At 39.7% G+C, this 16,190-nt stretch overlaps 1 protein-coding gene across 5 annotated transcripts in view; it reads left to right on the top strand.

The window, feature by feature from the left end:
- Positions 1 to 16,190, top strand: part of Kansl1 (KAT8 regulatory NSL complex subunit 1) — a 117,918-nt gene that overhangs the window by 94,946 nt on the left and 6,782 nt on the right. For 4 of the 5 annotated variants that reach the window (XM_026777170.1, XM_005369404.3, XM_013354570.2 and 1 more), the window contains 5 exons: positions 355 to 550; positions 4,080 to 4,251; positions 12,306 to 12,488; positions 12,968 to 13,156; positions 13,508 to 13,659. In XM_026777170.1, the coding sequence (XP_026632971.1) occupies positions 355 to 550; positions 4,080 to 4,251; positions 12,306 to 12,488; positions 12,968 to 13,156; positions 13,508 to 13,659 (892 nt within the window). The remainder of the gene's footprint in view (positions 1 to 354; positions 551 to 4,079; positions 4,252 to 12,305; positions 12,489 to 12,967; positions 13,157 to 13,507; positions 13,660 to 16,190) is intronic. The other variant, XM_013354571.2, reaches the window with a different exon arrangement.

The following is a 16,190-nucleotide window of genomic DNA, read 5'->3' as shown; positions in this document are numbered from 1 at the left end:
AGAAACCCTGTCTCAAAAAAAAAAAAAAAAAAAAAACAAATTTGCAAAATTGTTTTCTTATTAATTATAATTTTTTCTATAGTTTTTGTTAGACATATTTCTGTTATGGGAGAAAAGCTAACAATGAATACTTGAATTTATTGACTTTTGCACCTTTTAGACATGATAGGTGTTGTGCACTGAGAGCCTCATGAGTAGGCACACACTAAGTGTGTGCTCTCATCCAGAGTTGACCTGCTCCTGTAAAAGAAGACCTGTTTGTGTCTTTGAACATTTGAAAGTCAGGAAATGGAGCCCACATTAGAGGTTTTTTTTGCTCTGTGTTTTGAAATGTATCTTCCTCCCTTTTTGTAGTCTTCAGCCTGTCCTGGCGGACCATGTTCCAGGTGACAGCTCTGATGCTGAGGAACAATTACATAAAAAGCAACGGCTGAATTTAGTTTCTTCATCATCTGACGGCACCTGTGTGGCAGCCCGAACAAGGCCTGTAGTGAGCTGTAAGAAGCGGAGGCTTGTTAGGCCCAGCAGCATTGTTCCTCTTTCTAAGAAGGTGAGTACTCGCAAGATCAGTCTCTTCTCAACCTCACTCCATTTACCTAATGCTTTTCAAAGTAGGTTAACCCCCAAGGTTTCTTGAGAGCCTTAAAAAGTACTAAGTTCCTAAACCTGCTCCTCCCTAGAGCTTGGTTTAGTTTGTTTGGAGTTAGGATTGAAATTATTTTTCCCTTTTAATTTTGAGTTAGCATGCCATGTTTGATGTGGCAGTTTCACATGTATACTTTGTTCATTGGGAGGTCTTGTTTTTCAAAAAGCTCTTAGATGAGTGCAGCCAGATTTGAAATCTCCTGGCTTGAGTTTTGAAACAAAAGCAGAGTCTCTGGAAGTTTAAGTGCTGCCGTGAACACTTCTGTTTCTCACCTGTACTGTTTTTGCTGAAATCAACAGTGTTAACCAGGTGTGGTGGAGCAGTATGCCCTCTTAACCATCGAGCCATCTCTAGCTCCTTCCTCCCACCTTTTCATTTGGAGACAAGAAAAGAATTTTGTTTAGTAGTCTGTGTGTATGTAGTATGTGTAGTAGTATGTGTGCCCTTTGTGTTGCCTGGTGTACTCAGATCAGAAAAGGATGAAGGATCCCTTTGGGCTTGGGTATAGATGGTTGTAAATCACCCTCCTAGGTCCTGGAAACTGAACATACTCTTTCTTTCAAAAAAGAATCATTACAATTTTTTTTCCTTGCTATTTTCTTCAACCCTCCTTTCTTCCTTTGCTCTTTGCTGCTTTCTTTGTGCTCTTGAGACAGTATCTGTTAGTTGGCCCAGGCCGGTCTTGAACTCCTAGACCTCCTACCTTTACTTCCTAGGTCTGAAAGTGAAGTTATATGCCACCTTGCCCAGCTTCCAATACAGTTTCCAAATTTCTATTACTAAACATATGTTCATGTTCACAGAAAATGGAGGTGACTAGATAATTGTGATAAGCTTTTGATTATTTAGTCTTTGAATAGCAGGGTTTATTTCTGAAACTTATGAAATCCATGTAATGTGTATATTGGAGTATCTGGCTGGTAAGTTACTAGGACAGAGTGTTTTTTCCTTATGAATTCTTTTGTTCTTATGTATTTACTCCTTTGTAAAATTTTTGTTGAACTTTGAACCGTCTATTCTAGGTATTGATGATACAATACTAGATAAAAATGAAAATTCTTACTCATGAATTTGTGGTCCTTCTGCCTCAGCCTACTGGGTTGCTGAGATAACAGGACTGTACCATGTTTTGATACTTCTGGGGTTCTTATTTTTAGATTTTTTTTCACTTTATGTGTGTGGATGTTTTGTGTACATGTCTATCATTTGTAGATATTAATACTGCTGTTAGAACAAAGGTTTCAGTAAAATAAACTTACTGGAAATAGTCTAAAATGAGACTTAACCATAAATTATAAAGTATAAAAGGTCTTGAATTCCAGACTATTGTTTTGAATTTTAGCCTCTTAGATTTTAAGTTTTAAAATTGACAGGATGTATCACAAACTCTTTGTTCGAATATAAATTCAAAGATTTTTTTTTGTTTTGTTTTGTTTTGTTTTTCGAGACAGGGTTTCTCTGTGGCTTTGGAGCCTGTCCTGGCACTAGCTCTGTAGACCAGGCTGGTCTCGAACTCACAGAGATCCGCCTGCCTCTGCCTCCCGAGTGCTGGGATTAAAGGCGTGTGCCACCATCGCCCGGCTCAAAGATTTATTTTTGAGCCCCAATCTAGATATTGGGGATGAATTAGGAAAGAGAATGGGAACTGAAAAGGGACATAACAGTAGTAATCCTGTAATCCCAGCACTCAGAATGCAGAGGCAAGTGAGTTTGAAGCCAGCCTGGTCTACAGAGTTCCAGGACAGGCTCAAAAAAAAGTCTAAATAAATAAATAGCACAAAGAAAGCTTTTTGCCATCAAGCATAACTATAGTTCTTTTTGTTGTTGTTTTAAAAAGTTCTATGGGTACTAGAAAGGTGGCTCGGGTTAAAAGGACCTGGGTTCAATTCCCAACATTCACATGCTAAAAAGTTCTGTAAATGTCATAGATTTTTAATGGCACTTATATGGAAGTGAACTTAGGTCTCTGGAAGAGCAACCATTGTTCTTAACTGGTAAACCATCTCTTCAGCTTTTGTTTTTGTTTTTGTTTTTTTCTGAAAATCCTTTATTTTAATTGAGAGATGTATTGGTGACTGGTTGGTTCATTGGTTGGTTTGATTTTGTATTTTGTTTAAGGTTTTTGGTTGTTTGATTAGTTACAATCTTGAAGTCCTGATTAACTGAGTAGGATGGATAATTTTGTCTTGAAACAGTAATTGTGTTTACATCAATGTATTCAGTATCATTTTTAGTAGTATTGACCATTGCAGCTTACTAGACTTTTCCCCTTCAATTTTACCCTCTGTGCAACCTATATTCAGACAGAAGCAGTTGTAGAATGTTGATAAAGACCACATTGTTCTTAAGTATTTTTTTTCCTATTTAAGTTCATAAAAAATACTGAAGACATGTCTTTGAAGGGACTGTGAGTATAGTTCAGGGGCGCTGATCCAGTTATTCTAGGGGTAAGGGAACATTGAGCACTTCCAAAGACAGGCAGACAAACACACTCTCTCTCTCTCTCTCTCTCTCTCTCTCTCTCTCTCTCTCTCTCTCTCTCTCTCTCTCTGACACACACACACATATGACAGGCTCTCAGCATTTGGGTGGTAGAAGTAGCAGCATCAACTACTACTTTGGGGTCAACTTTGACTACCTGAGACATTCTCTTCACTTTTCCTTCAAAGGGGAAAACATAAGAGACATAATAATTATAAGCCAGGTGTGGTGCACTTATCTATACTGTGGCATACAGGAGAATAAGGGATTCGTGGGTATTTGAGACCAATCTGGGAAACATAGTACAAACCTGTCTCAAAAAAATAACAGAAGCCAGCATTCAATGGGGAAAAGTAAGATGAGATCATTTCTGTGAATTCTGAGAGGGGGAAAGAGAGATGACAGTTTGGGGTAGAGTTTCAGTGCTCCTGTTTTGTTTTATTATAACTAGTCTTTTTTTCTAGCATTCCTTTTCACAGTGACATTCCCCAGGCAAAATCTTGCAGATTGGGTGTTGCCTAGATGACATCATGAATCATGCTTGGAAGTGCCGGGCTTGTTCTTTGTAGCACGAGATTGTAGGGATTCTGTATTAGACATCTCAGTTTTTTGTCTTAAAGCCTAAAAATGTAAAAGAAAAAGAAAAAAGCTTGTAGTTTTAAATAATTAAGTCTTTGGGGTACTTTCATTTAACTCTATCTTGTTCTTTGTATGTAAAGGAAGTTTAAAGAAAATAATGTATCTTTGGAATTAATCTAATAGAAAAATTGTGAATGGGATCATTCAACGTGCATGTTTAATTTTCATCAGTCATGAGTTATGTCTTATTTTTTGAAAGTAGAGGACAGTTTGAGAGATCTAGGTGATTGGGACTAAAAGCATGTGCCGATATCCAGCAAGGATGTTAGGTTTTTATTAGAACAAATTGTCAGTTTTGTTTTGCTTTTCACAGGTTAACCGGAATAGCACCACCCGCTCTGGCTGTGATGTCAATCCCTCTTGTGCTCTGTGTGGTTCAGGCAGCGTAAACACCATGCCTCCTGAAATTCACTATGAAGCCCCTCTGTTGGAACGTCTTTCTCAGTTGGATTCTTGTGTTCACCCTGTTCTAGCATTTCCAGATGGTAAGAAAGACATCAGAATTTAAAGTCTAACCAGTGAGATCTGATAGGGTTCCAAGTGAAAGAAAATCAGTGATGTCAGATACTCAGTATCCCTTTCTGTCATCAAAAACTTGTCAGAATTTTGCTGTTTGACCTGTAATTTGTAATTCAACAGGAAAGAACATCTTCCATAAGTCATCTTTTGACAGGGAGGTTATATATGAAGGGGCTGGAGCAGTGTCTCAGAAGTTAAGAACACTTGCTCTCTTGAAGAGGACCTAAGTTTGATTCCCAGACATCTATAACTCCAGTTCCAGGGTGTCTTTTCTAGCTTCTGAGTGCACTGGATGCACGTGGTGTGCATTTATACATACAATCAAAACATTAATACAAATAAAATAAAAATATTTAAAATAAAAGTAAGGGATTGGAATTTACTTTGCAGTTGATAGGAGCACTAGCTGCTCTTCCAGAGGACCCAAGTTTGGTTCCCAGCACCCATATGACTTCAATTTCCAGAGAATCCAACACCCTCTTCTGGCCTCCATGAGTACTAGGTGTGCATGTTGTTCACTGGCTACATATATAAATAATAACATAAAATCAAAGAAAAATCTGGAAAGATGACTTTGTGGTAAAGAGCTGTATTGCTCTTACAAAGATCCTGAGTTTGGTTCTCAGCACCTGCTTTGGGTCTTGAGCTCACTGCCTGCATTTGCTCCAGGGTGCTGGGATTAAAGAGAGGTGCCACCATGCCTTGCTCCCCCCCCCCCCCTTTTTGAGATAAGATTAGGATTTTGTTTGTTTTATTTTTCGAAAGGAGGTTTCTCTGTAGCTTTGGTGTCTGTCCCGAAACTAGCTCTAGCTTTTGTAGACCAGGCTGGCCTCGAACTCAGAGAATGCTGGGATTAAAGGCAGGCACCATCATTGCCCTGCAAGATTAGTATTGTTTTGACTCCTTTAAGTTTTTTATGGATGGTTATTTCTTACTAAGCCATACTCCTCACTTAGGAGCCGAGTGTGAGTTGGGGTCTCATGTATTCTGTACTGGCCTCAAATTCACTGTGTAGCCAAGAGTGACTTTTAAACTCCTGATCCTCCTGCCAGAATGCTGGAATCACAGATATGTATATCACACATTGGATGAGTGTCTATTGATGTTTCCCCCTCTATACTTAGAAGCTTAATGATAGCTGTTTTGTGGCCCTGTATAACAAAAATAAATAGTAATTTTATTTTGTTTCCTAATCAGTTCATAAGAGTTGTTAGGATCACAGTCTTTATCCTGAAATTTTGTGTTGTCTTCCACCTTCAGCACATTTTAGGCATGGCATACACTTTTATTCTTAGTGCTCGGTAGGCAGAGGCAGAATGATCCCTTGAGTTTGAGGCCACCCAGGTGTGGAAAGCCATTTCCAGGACAGCCAGGGCTACACAGAGAAACCCTGTCTTAGGGGGAAGGAGGGAGGGAGGGAGGGAATGAAATCAAACTGAGCCAAAAATCAGACAATGATTGTGCATGCCTTTAATCCCAGCCCTCAGGAGGCAGATGCAGGCATGTCTTATGAGTTCGACGCCAGCCTGTCTATATAGTGAGTTCCAGGGCAACCAGGAATACATAGAGAGTCGTGTAGCCCCCCCCCCCCCAAAAAAACCCAAAACCAAACAAAGAAGGAATCTTTTTAGACTTTAATCTTAGTTCCAGGAGGCTGAGAACAGGTGAATATCTTTGAGTTTGAGAGACCAGCTTTGTCTTCAGAGCTAGTTCCAGGATAGACAGAGCTACACAGAGAAACCCTGTGCCCAGCAGGGGGGAAGGGAGATTGACTTGGGCCCAATGATGCAAGCATATGATCTATTTAGGGGAAGATAAGACAGGAGTTCTGCTGGCAACATAGACTCTGTCTTAAAATAAAAGGGCCAGATATGATGGTGTACACTTAAAATCATAGCACCAGGGTGGGGGGCAGAAAAGCAGAGAAACTGCCATGAGTTGAGTTTTAGGCCCACCTGGTAGGCATAACAAGTTCTATACTGCAGTAAGATCCCACATCAAATGACTGAGAAAGTTTAGAGAAAAAAAAAAAGGTGAGGTGCTGTTCACAATCCCATCACTCAGAGCAAACAGATCTTTGTGAGTTCAAGGCCAGCCAAGGCTATGTAGTGAGACCCTGTTTCTTAAAACAACAACAACAAAAAGATCAAAATGAGCAATGAAAATGCTGTTTTGTGGGAAACTACCAGCATGTGTACTTGAGACTGTGGCTTTCCAGCAGGAGTAGGGAGTGAGCTTTGCGAAATACTCCAATAGCAGACTTAGGACCACGGCATATTAGAACTTGGTGAACTCAGGATGCAGTTTCTAGTCATGTTTCATTTTGAGGAAGTAATAATTTAAGATGATGTTAATAATGAATTTGTATTTTCCTTTTATTTACCTGATAAAGTACTATACCCTCTTTGATTATAGCACTTTAATCTTATATAAATGGAAAGTAGAACATCCTATACCTGAATTAATCTCTACTGAGTTTTTACTTTTTTTTTTTTTTTTTTTGGCAGAGTATCATAGTGTGTATCCAGGCTGACCTCATACTGGTGATCGCCCCTCTTTCCTTTCCTCCTAAGTATTGGAATTATACAGACGAACACTACATGCCCAACATTTTTTGATATTTCATGCCTTTGTTTGGGTCTTCTAGTCTGTCTAGTTTGTTTTAATTTTCAGTACTTTTTTTTTCAAGCCCAGGACCTTGTGTGTATAGGCAAACACTCTACCACTGAGCTACAGCCTCAGCACGTGTTTAGATTTTTTGGTTCTTCCCATGTCCTAGCATAACTACTATTCAGTTAGTATGTATACTCAAACCAACAATGTCTAGGAACTTGTATTGTCCACTGTTTGGGGAATTTAACAAGTTTCTGCTCATTCATTTATAGAAGCTATTAAAAGAAAATATAGTAAAGTTCTGGCAAGTGTGAGTCTGTTTTACATTGTATTGTTTTGAGATATCACTATATGTAGTCTTAGCTAACCTTGAGCTTGAAACAGTACTTGTGTCTCTGTTTCCCAAATCCTGGGATTAATAGGCATGCACCATCACATTCAGCTGTTTGGTGTATTTATTTTAGGACTTAGAATAGGGACTTATAATGGATGAATCCCTCTTCCCCCTCTCCTTGTTAGCCTACCCATCCCATTTATTTGTCTTATCTTCCATCCCGCACTTCACTTTTCCATGTGTCTGTCTGTGTTGGGAATCAAACCCAGGATTTTGTACATCCTAGAAAAGTACTCTGCAACTGAACTATAGCCTTGACCCTTTTACCCTCATTTAAAAAAATGAATTTTTAAATTGTACCACTAAAAGTGGCCTGTTTTTAGTTTTAACAATGAAGTAAGAGGGCTATAAATTTTCTTTAAATTCATGTGTACAGTTAAAATGGCATTTATATAGGGGCTTGGGATATAGTTCAATTTGTATAGCACTTGCCTAGCATGGGTGAAGCACTGAATTCCTTCCCCGGCGCCATGTGAACTGGAGTTGGCAGTCAGATCTCTATGGGGTTTAGGCCAGCCAAGACTAAACCATGAGATACTATCACAAACAAAAAATAAAGTGGAGCTAGACCAGAGACTAGTCAGATAACATTCTGAAGACCAGGCTGGCCTCAAACTCACAGAGATACTCTGCCTTTCTGAGTGTTGGTGTTAGAGACATGTGCTACCACTTCCTGGCTCAATGATACATGTTATGTAGTTTTAGTTTCAGCCCAAGACAGCTGAACATTTTTTTCTTCCTAGGACATGGGAAGAACCAAAAAATCTAAACACGTGCTGAGGCTGTAGCTCAGTGGTAGAGTGTTTGCCTATACACACAAGGTCCTGGGCTTAAAAACAAGTACTGAAAATTAAAACAAACTAGACAGACTAGAAGACCCAAACAATGTTTTAGTGGTGAATATTACAAAGAAAATACCCTTTTACCCTGGAATTTATATTTTTTTAATTAAAACTCTTTGTTTTTGATTTTTGAAAGAGGGTTACTCTGTGTATTTTTGGCTATCCTAGAACTTGTTCTATAGTCTGGGAAAGCCTAAAATTCACAAAGATCCCCTGCCTCTGCCTCCTGAGTGCTGGGATTAAAAGCATGCACTAATTTTTTTTTTTCTGATAGGATACATTTTAGTTATAGTCTTGTCTCTCCCAACTTTTTCTAGGTCCTCCCCATCTTCATACCCAACTAACTTCATGTTTTTTTTCTCTCTCTCTCTCAAAAAAAAAAAAAAATGGAGCTAATGGGTCAATTCGTTTATAACTTTAAAAAAAGTGAAAATGAAAAATCCAGGGCTGGTGAAATGACTCAGTGGTTGAGTGGTTAAGGCTGTTCTTCAGAGGTTCTGAGTTCCAATTCTCTGCAACCATATGATGGTGCGCATCCATTTAAAGTGGGATCTAATGCCCTCTTCTGGAATAATGATTTGCATGCAGATAGAACATTCATATACATAAAAGAAATAAATGAATCTTTTTTAAAAATCCAAACATCAATAAATTAGAAATTATAGAACAAAATAAAAAGCACACATAAAATCATGAAGTCCATTTTGTATTGGCTAACTACTCTGGGGTATGGAGCCTGCCGTGGGATGTGGTTGATACACCAGTGACACTCCGTTCTCAGAGGGTATCAACTGCAATTAGCTTTTTGCTTAGAGTGGGACCTTGTTTTCTGCTTCTGCTTTCCAGTACTGCAGTTTTGTGTAGTTTGAACCTGTATAGGTCTTATGCATGAAGTCACATTGGTCCTATTGTGTCTGGAAAATGCTGTTTGCTTGAAATTGTATACCACTTCTGATGCTCAGAATCTTTTTGTGCTCTCTTCATAGATATTTGAGGGAGGAAGAGTTTGATAAGGACATATTTAGGTCTAAGTGCCCTAAAATATCCCTCTCAACACATTCTCCATTTGTGGGTCTCTGTGTTATTTACTATCAACTACAAGAAATAGCTTCTCTGATGAGGGTTGAATAATGTTCTGATCTATGGGTATAGCAATATGTCATTGGGAATCATTTCATTGATATATTTCTTTAGCAGAATAGTAGGTTTTCCCCTACAACTATTAGGGGTTTATGATCTATGTAGTTTTAGGTTCTTGGCTACATCAGCAGTGTCAGGTAAGGGTTCTATCTCATGAAATAGGCCTTAAATCCAGTTGTTTGTTTGTTTTAAGTCATTACAAACTCCCATAACATTTGTTCCACTATTACATAGTATATCTTGTGGGAAGATTACTTTCTTTTTTTGTGGGTTGAGATAGAAGTTTATTTTTTTTAATATTTATTTATTATGTATACAATATTCTGTCTGTGTTTATGCCTTCAGGCCAGAAGAGGGCACCAGACCCCATTACAGATGGTTGTGAGCCACCATGTGGTTGCTGGGAATTGAACTCAGGACCTTTGGAAGAGCAGGGAATGCTCTTAACCTCTGAGCCATCTCTCCAGCCCCAGAAGTTTATTTTTGAGACAGTGTTTTTCATGTAGACTCCACCTCAATATGAGGATGGCTTGTTGGCTTACACTTGGAGACAAGTGGATCTCTGAATTCAAGTCCAGCCTATTGTACATAGCAAGTTCCAGGATAGCCAGAGTACGTAACAGAGAGACCCCATCTCAAACAAACACCAGAATTGAGGGGGCTGGAGAGATGGCTCAGAGGTTTACCTGCTCTTCCAAAGGTCCTGAGTTCAATTTCCATCAACCACATTGTGGCTCACACCATCTGTAAAGAAGTGTCCTCTTCTGGCCTGCAGGCATACTCACAGACAGAATATTGTATACTAAATAAATAAATAAACAAACAAATGAATAAATAAATAAGGCTGATTATGGACTGGAAAGATGGGTCAGTCAGAGGTTAAGAGCACTGACTGCTCTTCCAGAGGTCCTGAGTTCAGTTCCCAGCCACATGGTGGCTCACAACCATTTATTGCCCTCTTCTGGTGTGCATTCAAACATGCATAATAAATAAATCTTTTTTAAAAAAAGGTTAAAAATAAAAAGCTGAGTTTTTCTAAGCAATGGTGGCATAAACCTTTAATCCCAGCACTTGAAACAGAGGTAGGCGAATCTCTGAGCCTGTGGCCAGCCTGGTCTATAGAGCTGGTTCCAGGACAGCCAGGGCTACACAAAGAAATCTTGTCTTTTTTTTTTTTGCCGGATGTTGGTGCACGTCTGAGGAGGCAGAGGCAGGTTGTGAGTTCAAGGCCAACCTGGTCTACAAGAGCTAGTTCCAGGACAGGCTTCAAAACTACAGAGAAACCTTGTCTCAAAAAATCCAAAAGTAAAAGAACATACGTTACCTATAATTCTCAGTAATTAAAACACAAGGTTGGGCTTGGTGTAAGTGCAAGACCGGCCTCTTGTACATATCATGATACACAGTTTTCAACTTCGCTCTGTTGGGTGGAGGGGTAAACGTTATTGATGACTACCAAATATCATGGAGAAGAAATTAAGAAAACCTAAACAGGGCTTGGAGGGATGTGGCTTGAGTATATGTAGCAAGTACATGGCCTGGGTTCTATGTCTAGCAACACCAAAAAAAAAAAAAAAAGAAGAAGAAGAAAAGAAAAGAGGGAGATGTGTGTTCATGTACTAGAATACTCTATCCATGCCCATGTCCCCACTTTGATCTGTATTTAGCAAGGCAGTGCCACAAGTGTTTTAATTTTTGTTTTTTGTGGGTTTCCCCTCTCCCCTGTTCCTGTAGCCTGGGGGCTGATATTTGTTTTCTAGGTAGCAAGGAATTGAGCTTGAGCCAGAGCCAGCCTGGTGTACATAACAGGGTCCAGGCTAGCAAAGGCTTCATAGAGAGATCTGACACACACACAAAATCAAAAGCAGTAGTATAGACCAGAAATATACTGTAAATGAACAGTGGGTCACCTAAATTGAGATGGCTCTCAAGGGCCTATTTGATTTTATTGTGATATTCTCTTAGACTGTAGCCTAGATCTTATGGCAATCCTACTGCCTAAGTTTCTTAAGTGTTGTGTTTGTTTCAAGCATTTTCACAGAGAAATTATTTTCCTAAGGAATTAGTAAAATACTTAATTCATAGGAAAATACAACTTAGAGCATCAGGGTCCATACCTACAGTCAGAGCTATTCAGGAAACTAAGGCAGGAGGATCACTAGAGTCTAGGAATTTGGGGGCTAGCCTAAGCTACATGGTGAGACCTTGTCTTAGAGGGTTTTGGGGATGTGTGATTTTAAAGAAAACAGTAGTGAGGAAGTAAAAAACTGTAATTAGTTTTCTAGTAATTAACATTAACTAATCAGCTTTATAAAACACATAGGCTGGGAGGTGGTGGTGTATCCCTTTAATCCCAGCACTGGCGGGGCAGAGGCAGGTGGATCTCTGTGGGTTCAAGGTCAGCCTGGTCTATAAGAGCTAGTTCCAGGACACAGACAGATAAAGTTGTTACACAGAAAAGCCCTGTCTTAAAAATCCAAAAAGGAAAGAAAAAAAAGAAGAAATACACTGATAATCAAAAGACAAGATGATAGCGCTCTAGAGCAAGGAGGATGGCATAGCTTGTACAGGAAGGATAAAGTACCTTCTGTGGTCCTGAATAGCATAGGGTGTGCTGTATCACAGAAGTTAGGCCCCATGAGAACATAAAAGTACATCATGGTTGTACATGTAGAATGAAGTAGGTTTAAATATAAAAACTGAAATAGGATGTTCAAAGTCTGCCACATCAATAAGATCAACATGGGAAGCGAAGTCTCCCGTCGATATAACAAAAAATGTATTCTATTTTTACCTCCACCGGAACTTGTAGATAAAAGGCCAAGGTGGTAGCACTACTTACTTATGTATACATTAATAAAGTTCACATAAATGGGTCTTCCATATGACATCCCCTGGTTTTGCTAAGCTAGAGAGTTGTTTGACAAGGGTATATTGACCTGGAGAGTCAGTAACCAGACACCCTTCAATGAGAGAGGAGCCCAGAGGCCAGGTTCTTGGACTAACCCACGATGTTTTGTGTTTCTTACAGATGTTCCCACAAGCCTGCACTTCCAGAGCATGTTGAAGTCTCAGTGGCAAAACAAGCCTTTTGACAAGATCAAACCTACCAAAAAGTTTTCACTTAAGCACAGAGCACCCATGCCATGCAGTCTGTCTGATCCAGTTCGTAAAGACAGGCATAAGTTGGTGAACTCCTTCCTTACAACAGCCAGTAAGTTTTAGGGAACTAAGGAGTCTTCTGGAATCACTATTACTGTATTTTATAACTTTTATATTCTCTAGTTACTGGTCTGCTATGCCAATATTCTGGGATTGGAAAAAGCTTTTAGTTACCCAATACAAATTCAGCTCACAGCTTACCTACCCTATCTGTTTGGTTTGGATGCTCTCAGATAGACTTTGGAAACTGTTTCAAACAAGTAAAACCCAAAATGGTCAGTGAACAGCCAATAGTAACATACTGGGTCCACCTGTGGGCAGGTTGACTTCTGACTGAAGCCTTGGTGTTAACATTTCTGTTTGTGACTCCCTGTCCCATCTTAGCTATTGTGCCATTAACTAGAAGGTTGAATCCCAAAGACTATGATGCTGCCCTGGATATATAGCATTGGCCTAAGAACTGAAGAGCTCAGAACTCAAATAAGATTTGAGTGAATGTACTTCACAGCTCTTTTTTGTTCCCCTCTTCAGAGCTGTCCCATCACCAAACCCGGCCTGACAGGACCCACAGGCAGCACTTAGACGATGTGGGGACTGTGCCCATGGTGGAGCGAGTGACTGCTCCAAAAGCAGAGCGCTTGCTCAATCTGCCGCCACCAGTACATGACCCAAACCACAGCAAAATGAGATTGCGAGACCATTCATCTGAGAGAAGTGAAGGTAGGGCCAGGCTGGCACCTCTACCTGCATTGGCACTTGCTCAGAGCTTTCTGGGACAGCCCAAGCTTCTCTTAAAACCCCCTACCCCAAGCTTTGACCATTACTTGCTAGAAAGGCACAGCACAGGGCACTATTGCTTCTAAATGCAGGTCACATCTTATGCTACAACATCTGCCCAGTCCCCTATTTCTCATCAACTATTTGCTGCAGCTTTTTATCCTCTAGGCTACAAAGAAACTTTTTTTTTTTGCCTTTAGTATGCATTGCTGGTATTCCTAACATGTTGGAAGTAGAACTGGTTACGATATCCATTTAGCAGTGTATTCCTCTCCTTTCTGTTGACTTCTGCAGTGTTGAAGCATCACACAGACATGAGCAGTTCGAGCTACTTGACAGCTACCCACCATCCATCACACAGCCCCCTGGTGAGACAACTCTCCACCTCATCAGACACCTCCACAACACCTACCAGCTCTGGCTCACAGGTTGCAGCCAGCACGTCTGTAAGTACCTGTGTGGAGTTGATAGGACATTTTACAGATTACAGGGCACTCATAATAATTCTAGAGACCAATGTAGAGTGTAGTTGTAGTACTTGACCCTCCGGTTTTCGTAGTCAAAAACGAATCATATAGAGGCATGGGTGTGGGTTTTGTTGTTGATGGTTGATTTTTATTTTTTCCAGGAAAGTAGTACTAGGGCATTGTTAGAAGGTCTAGACCTTTGTTCTAGAGGCAGATTCTCTGAAGATGTTTTGTGATTGTTTAAGATCTGCTTCACCTTGAACTTGAATACCATGGCCCTAATCTTTTAAGGCATTCAAGACAACAGTTCCTTGTTTCTTCTATTGATGAATGGCAGTAGGATACTAAGAATAGAGAGTGATGATAGAAGGGAGAAGGCAGAACTCATGCTTTTTCAGATGTACAGAGCAGAAGTAGGATGCGGCAGGTTACTATGGCATAATGGAAGGTCATTTAAAGCATACTTACTACCTTGTACACCACCAAATCCCATTCAAGAATCTGTTAGCTTAGCCAAAGCAAACATAGTGTAATTAAACATGTATATGTAGAAGTTAAGTATAGTTATCCAAGCATTCCTTTTATAGTAATCACAATAACAAGTGTAACTATATTAGTAATATTAAATTCTGGTACTGTTATGTTTACTAAACATTCTACTACCAGACTTGATGTCACAGGTCTATAATTCTAGCACTCAGGAGGATGAGGCCAAAGGATCACTGTTCATACACACCATCCCATTTAATCCTACAGTGTCCTTTGATAAATAGTATTATGAATCCTGATTTTTGTGGACATGAAAACTAAGGCTGCACAGGGTTGAGTGTATTTCATAAGGTAAAGGGCAGTTTGTGAGGGTTGTGATTGTGATTCAAACCCTTGTAGTCTGACTTCAGAGTCAGCTCTCTCACCAGGACACCACACAACCTTGGCCTGAGAAAAGAGATGTTATAGAAGCTCTAAGCTCACAAAATGTGCTCGCTAAACTCTTGGAATGAGGTACAAACTCATATTGTTCTTTGCTCTTACAGGCCAGACTGTCCTTTCCAAAAAGCTTTCTTTCACCTTTTCCACTCACAGACTTTGTCTGAATAGGTGTGTAGTATTACTACCGCACTCAGCCAAACACTAGGAAAGGGTTTCACATAATGTGATGATAAAGAATAATTCTTATTTTAGAAAAAAATTAAGCTCTAAGCTCCAGGACTGGTAAGTCAGCATTCTTTTTTTCATCTGTCAGCCCTGATAAGTCTGGGGAGTGTTGATTTAGAACTAGATCATTTGAAATTTAACCTTATTTTATGCACGGCACTGTGCTAATCCTTTAGGCTCTTTCTTTTTTTTTTTTTTTATTTATTTTTATTTTTTTTTGGTTTTTCGAGACAGGGTTTCTCTGTGGCTTTGGAGCCTGTCCTGGAACTAGCTCTTGTAGACCAGGCTGTTCTCGAACTCACAGATCCGCCTGCCTCTGCCTCCCGAGTGCTGGGATTAAAGGCGTGCGCCACCATCGCCCGGCCTAGGCTCTTTCTTTTTGAGACAAGGTTTATCTATGTAGTCCTGGCTGTCTGTATTTCACTGGCCTAACTCACGGAAATCCTCTTGCCTCTGCCTCCTAAGTTCTGGGGTTAAAGACATGTACTACCACACCTAGCTCCTTCAGGTTCTGATTGCTTCATTTATTCAGAGAACCAGGATTCTTCCATTAAGCAGAGTGATAATGCCAAATTTAGGTTGAGAAGCGAGGGGTAACTGGTCGAAGCGGGCAAGACAGGGTTTTTCAGGGTATTTGTAGCTGTGCTTCACAGTAGTTGTTACTTGTACTAAAATCATCTTAGTGGTCTTTAAACAAATTGTGTTTGTTTTGTGTGTGTCTTGAAATCCAGTGACTTTTTAAAAAATTCCTTAGAAAAATTTAGAGAATAGATATGGCTGCACTTTGAGATAACTAGGCTGAGTCCTCCTGTTTCTTTCTGTTGTGAAACCAGATTTAGAAATGACTTACTATTCTCAATGCTACCACCCTCCCCCCTTTTCTGACTCTAAATTGGAAAAGGTAGTTGAGTTGAATGAGTGCTAGCACAATGGGTGTTTAAGAGAGAAGGATACAGCCCAGAGGCCTGAGATGCTTTGGGGACATTCATAGCTGTTTCTAGCAGGAGTTTCATTCTTGACAAAGATAGAAAGCTATCTCTCCCAAGGCTTCTTCCAGACTCATTTCTTATGTGGGTCATGGAATTTCAGCCAAGATGTGGTAGTGACAGAAGCTTTTGGATGTGCAGTCACTATTGCTTAACTTGCAGAACTCAACCAGGCAAGATTTCCAAAATTCTCAACCATTTTAGTTAATCTATGACCCAAAATTTGTGAGGTTAATGATGGTTTACTCTTGCTGATAAAGAAGCAAATTGAAAATTGTGATGACCTGAAATCATTCATGGCACCATCTGAAATCCTGTTGTTTTTAATATTCTTACAGTGTCTTTTTTTTTTTCTTGGGTTTTTTTTTT

This window comes from Microtus ochrogaster, unplaced genomic scaffold, assembly GCF_000317375.1.
Source record: "Microtus ochrogaster isolate Prairie Vole_2 unplaced genomic scaffold, MicOch1.0 UNK48, whole genome shotgun sequence".
NCBI classification, from domain to species: Eukaryota; Metazoa; Chordata; class Mammalia; order Rodentia; family Cricetidae; genus Microtus; species Microtus ochrogaster.
Note: the sequence above shows the minus strand (reverse complement) of the source record. Positions and strands in the feature narration are given on the sequence as shown.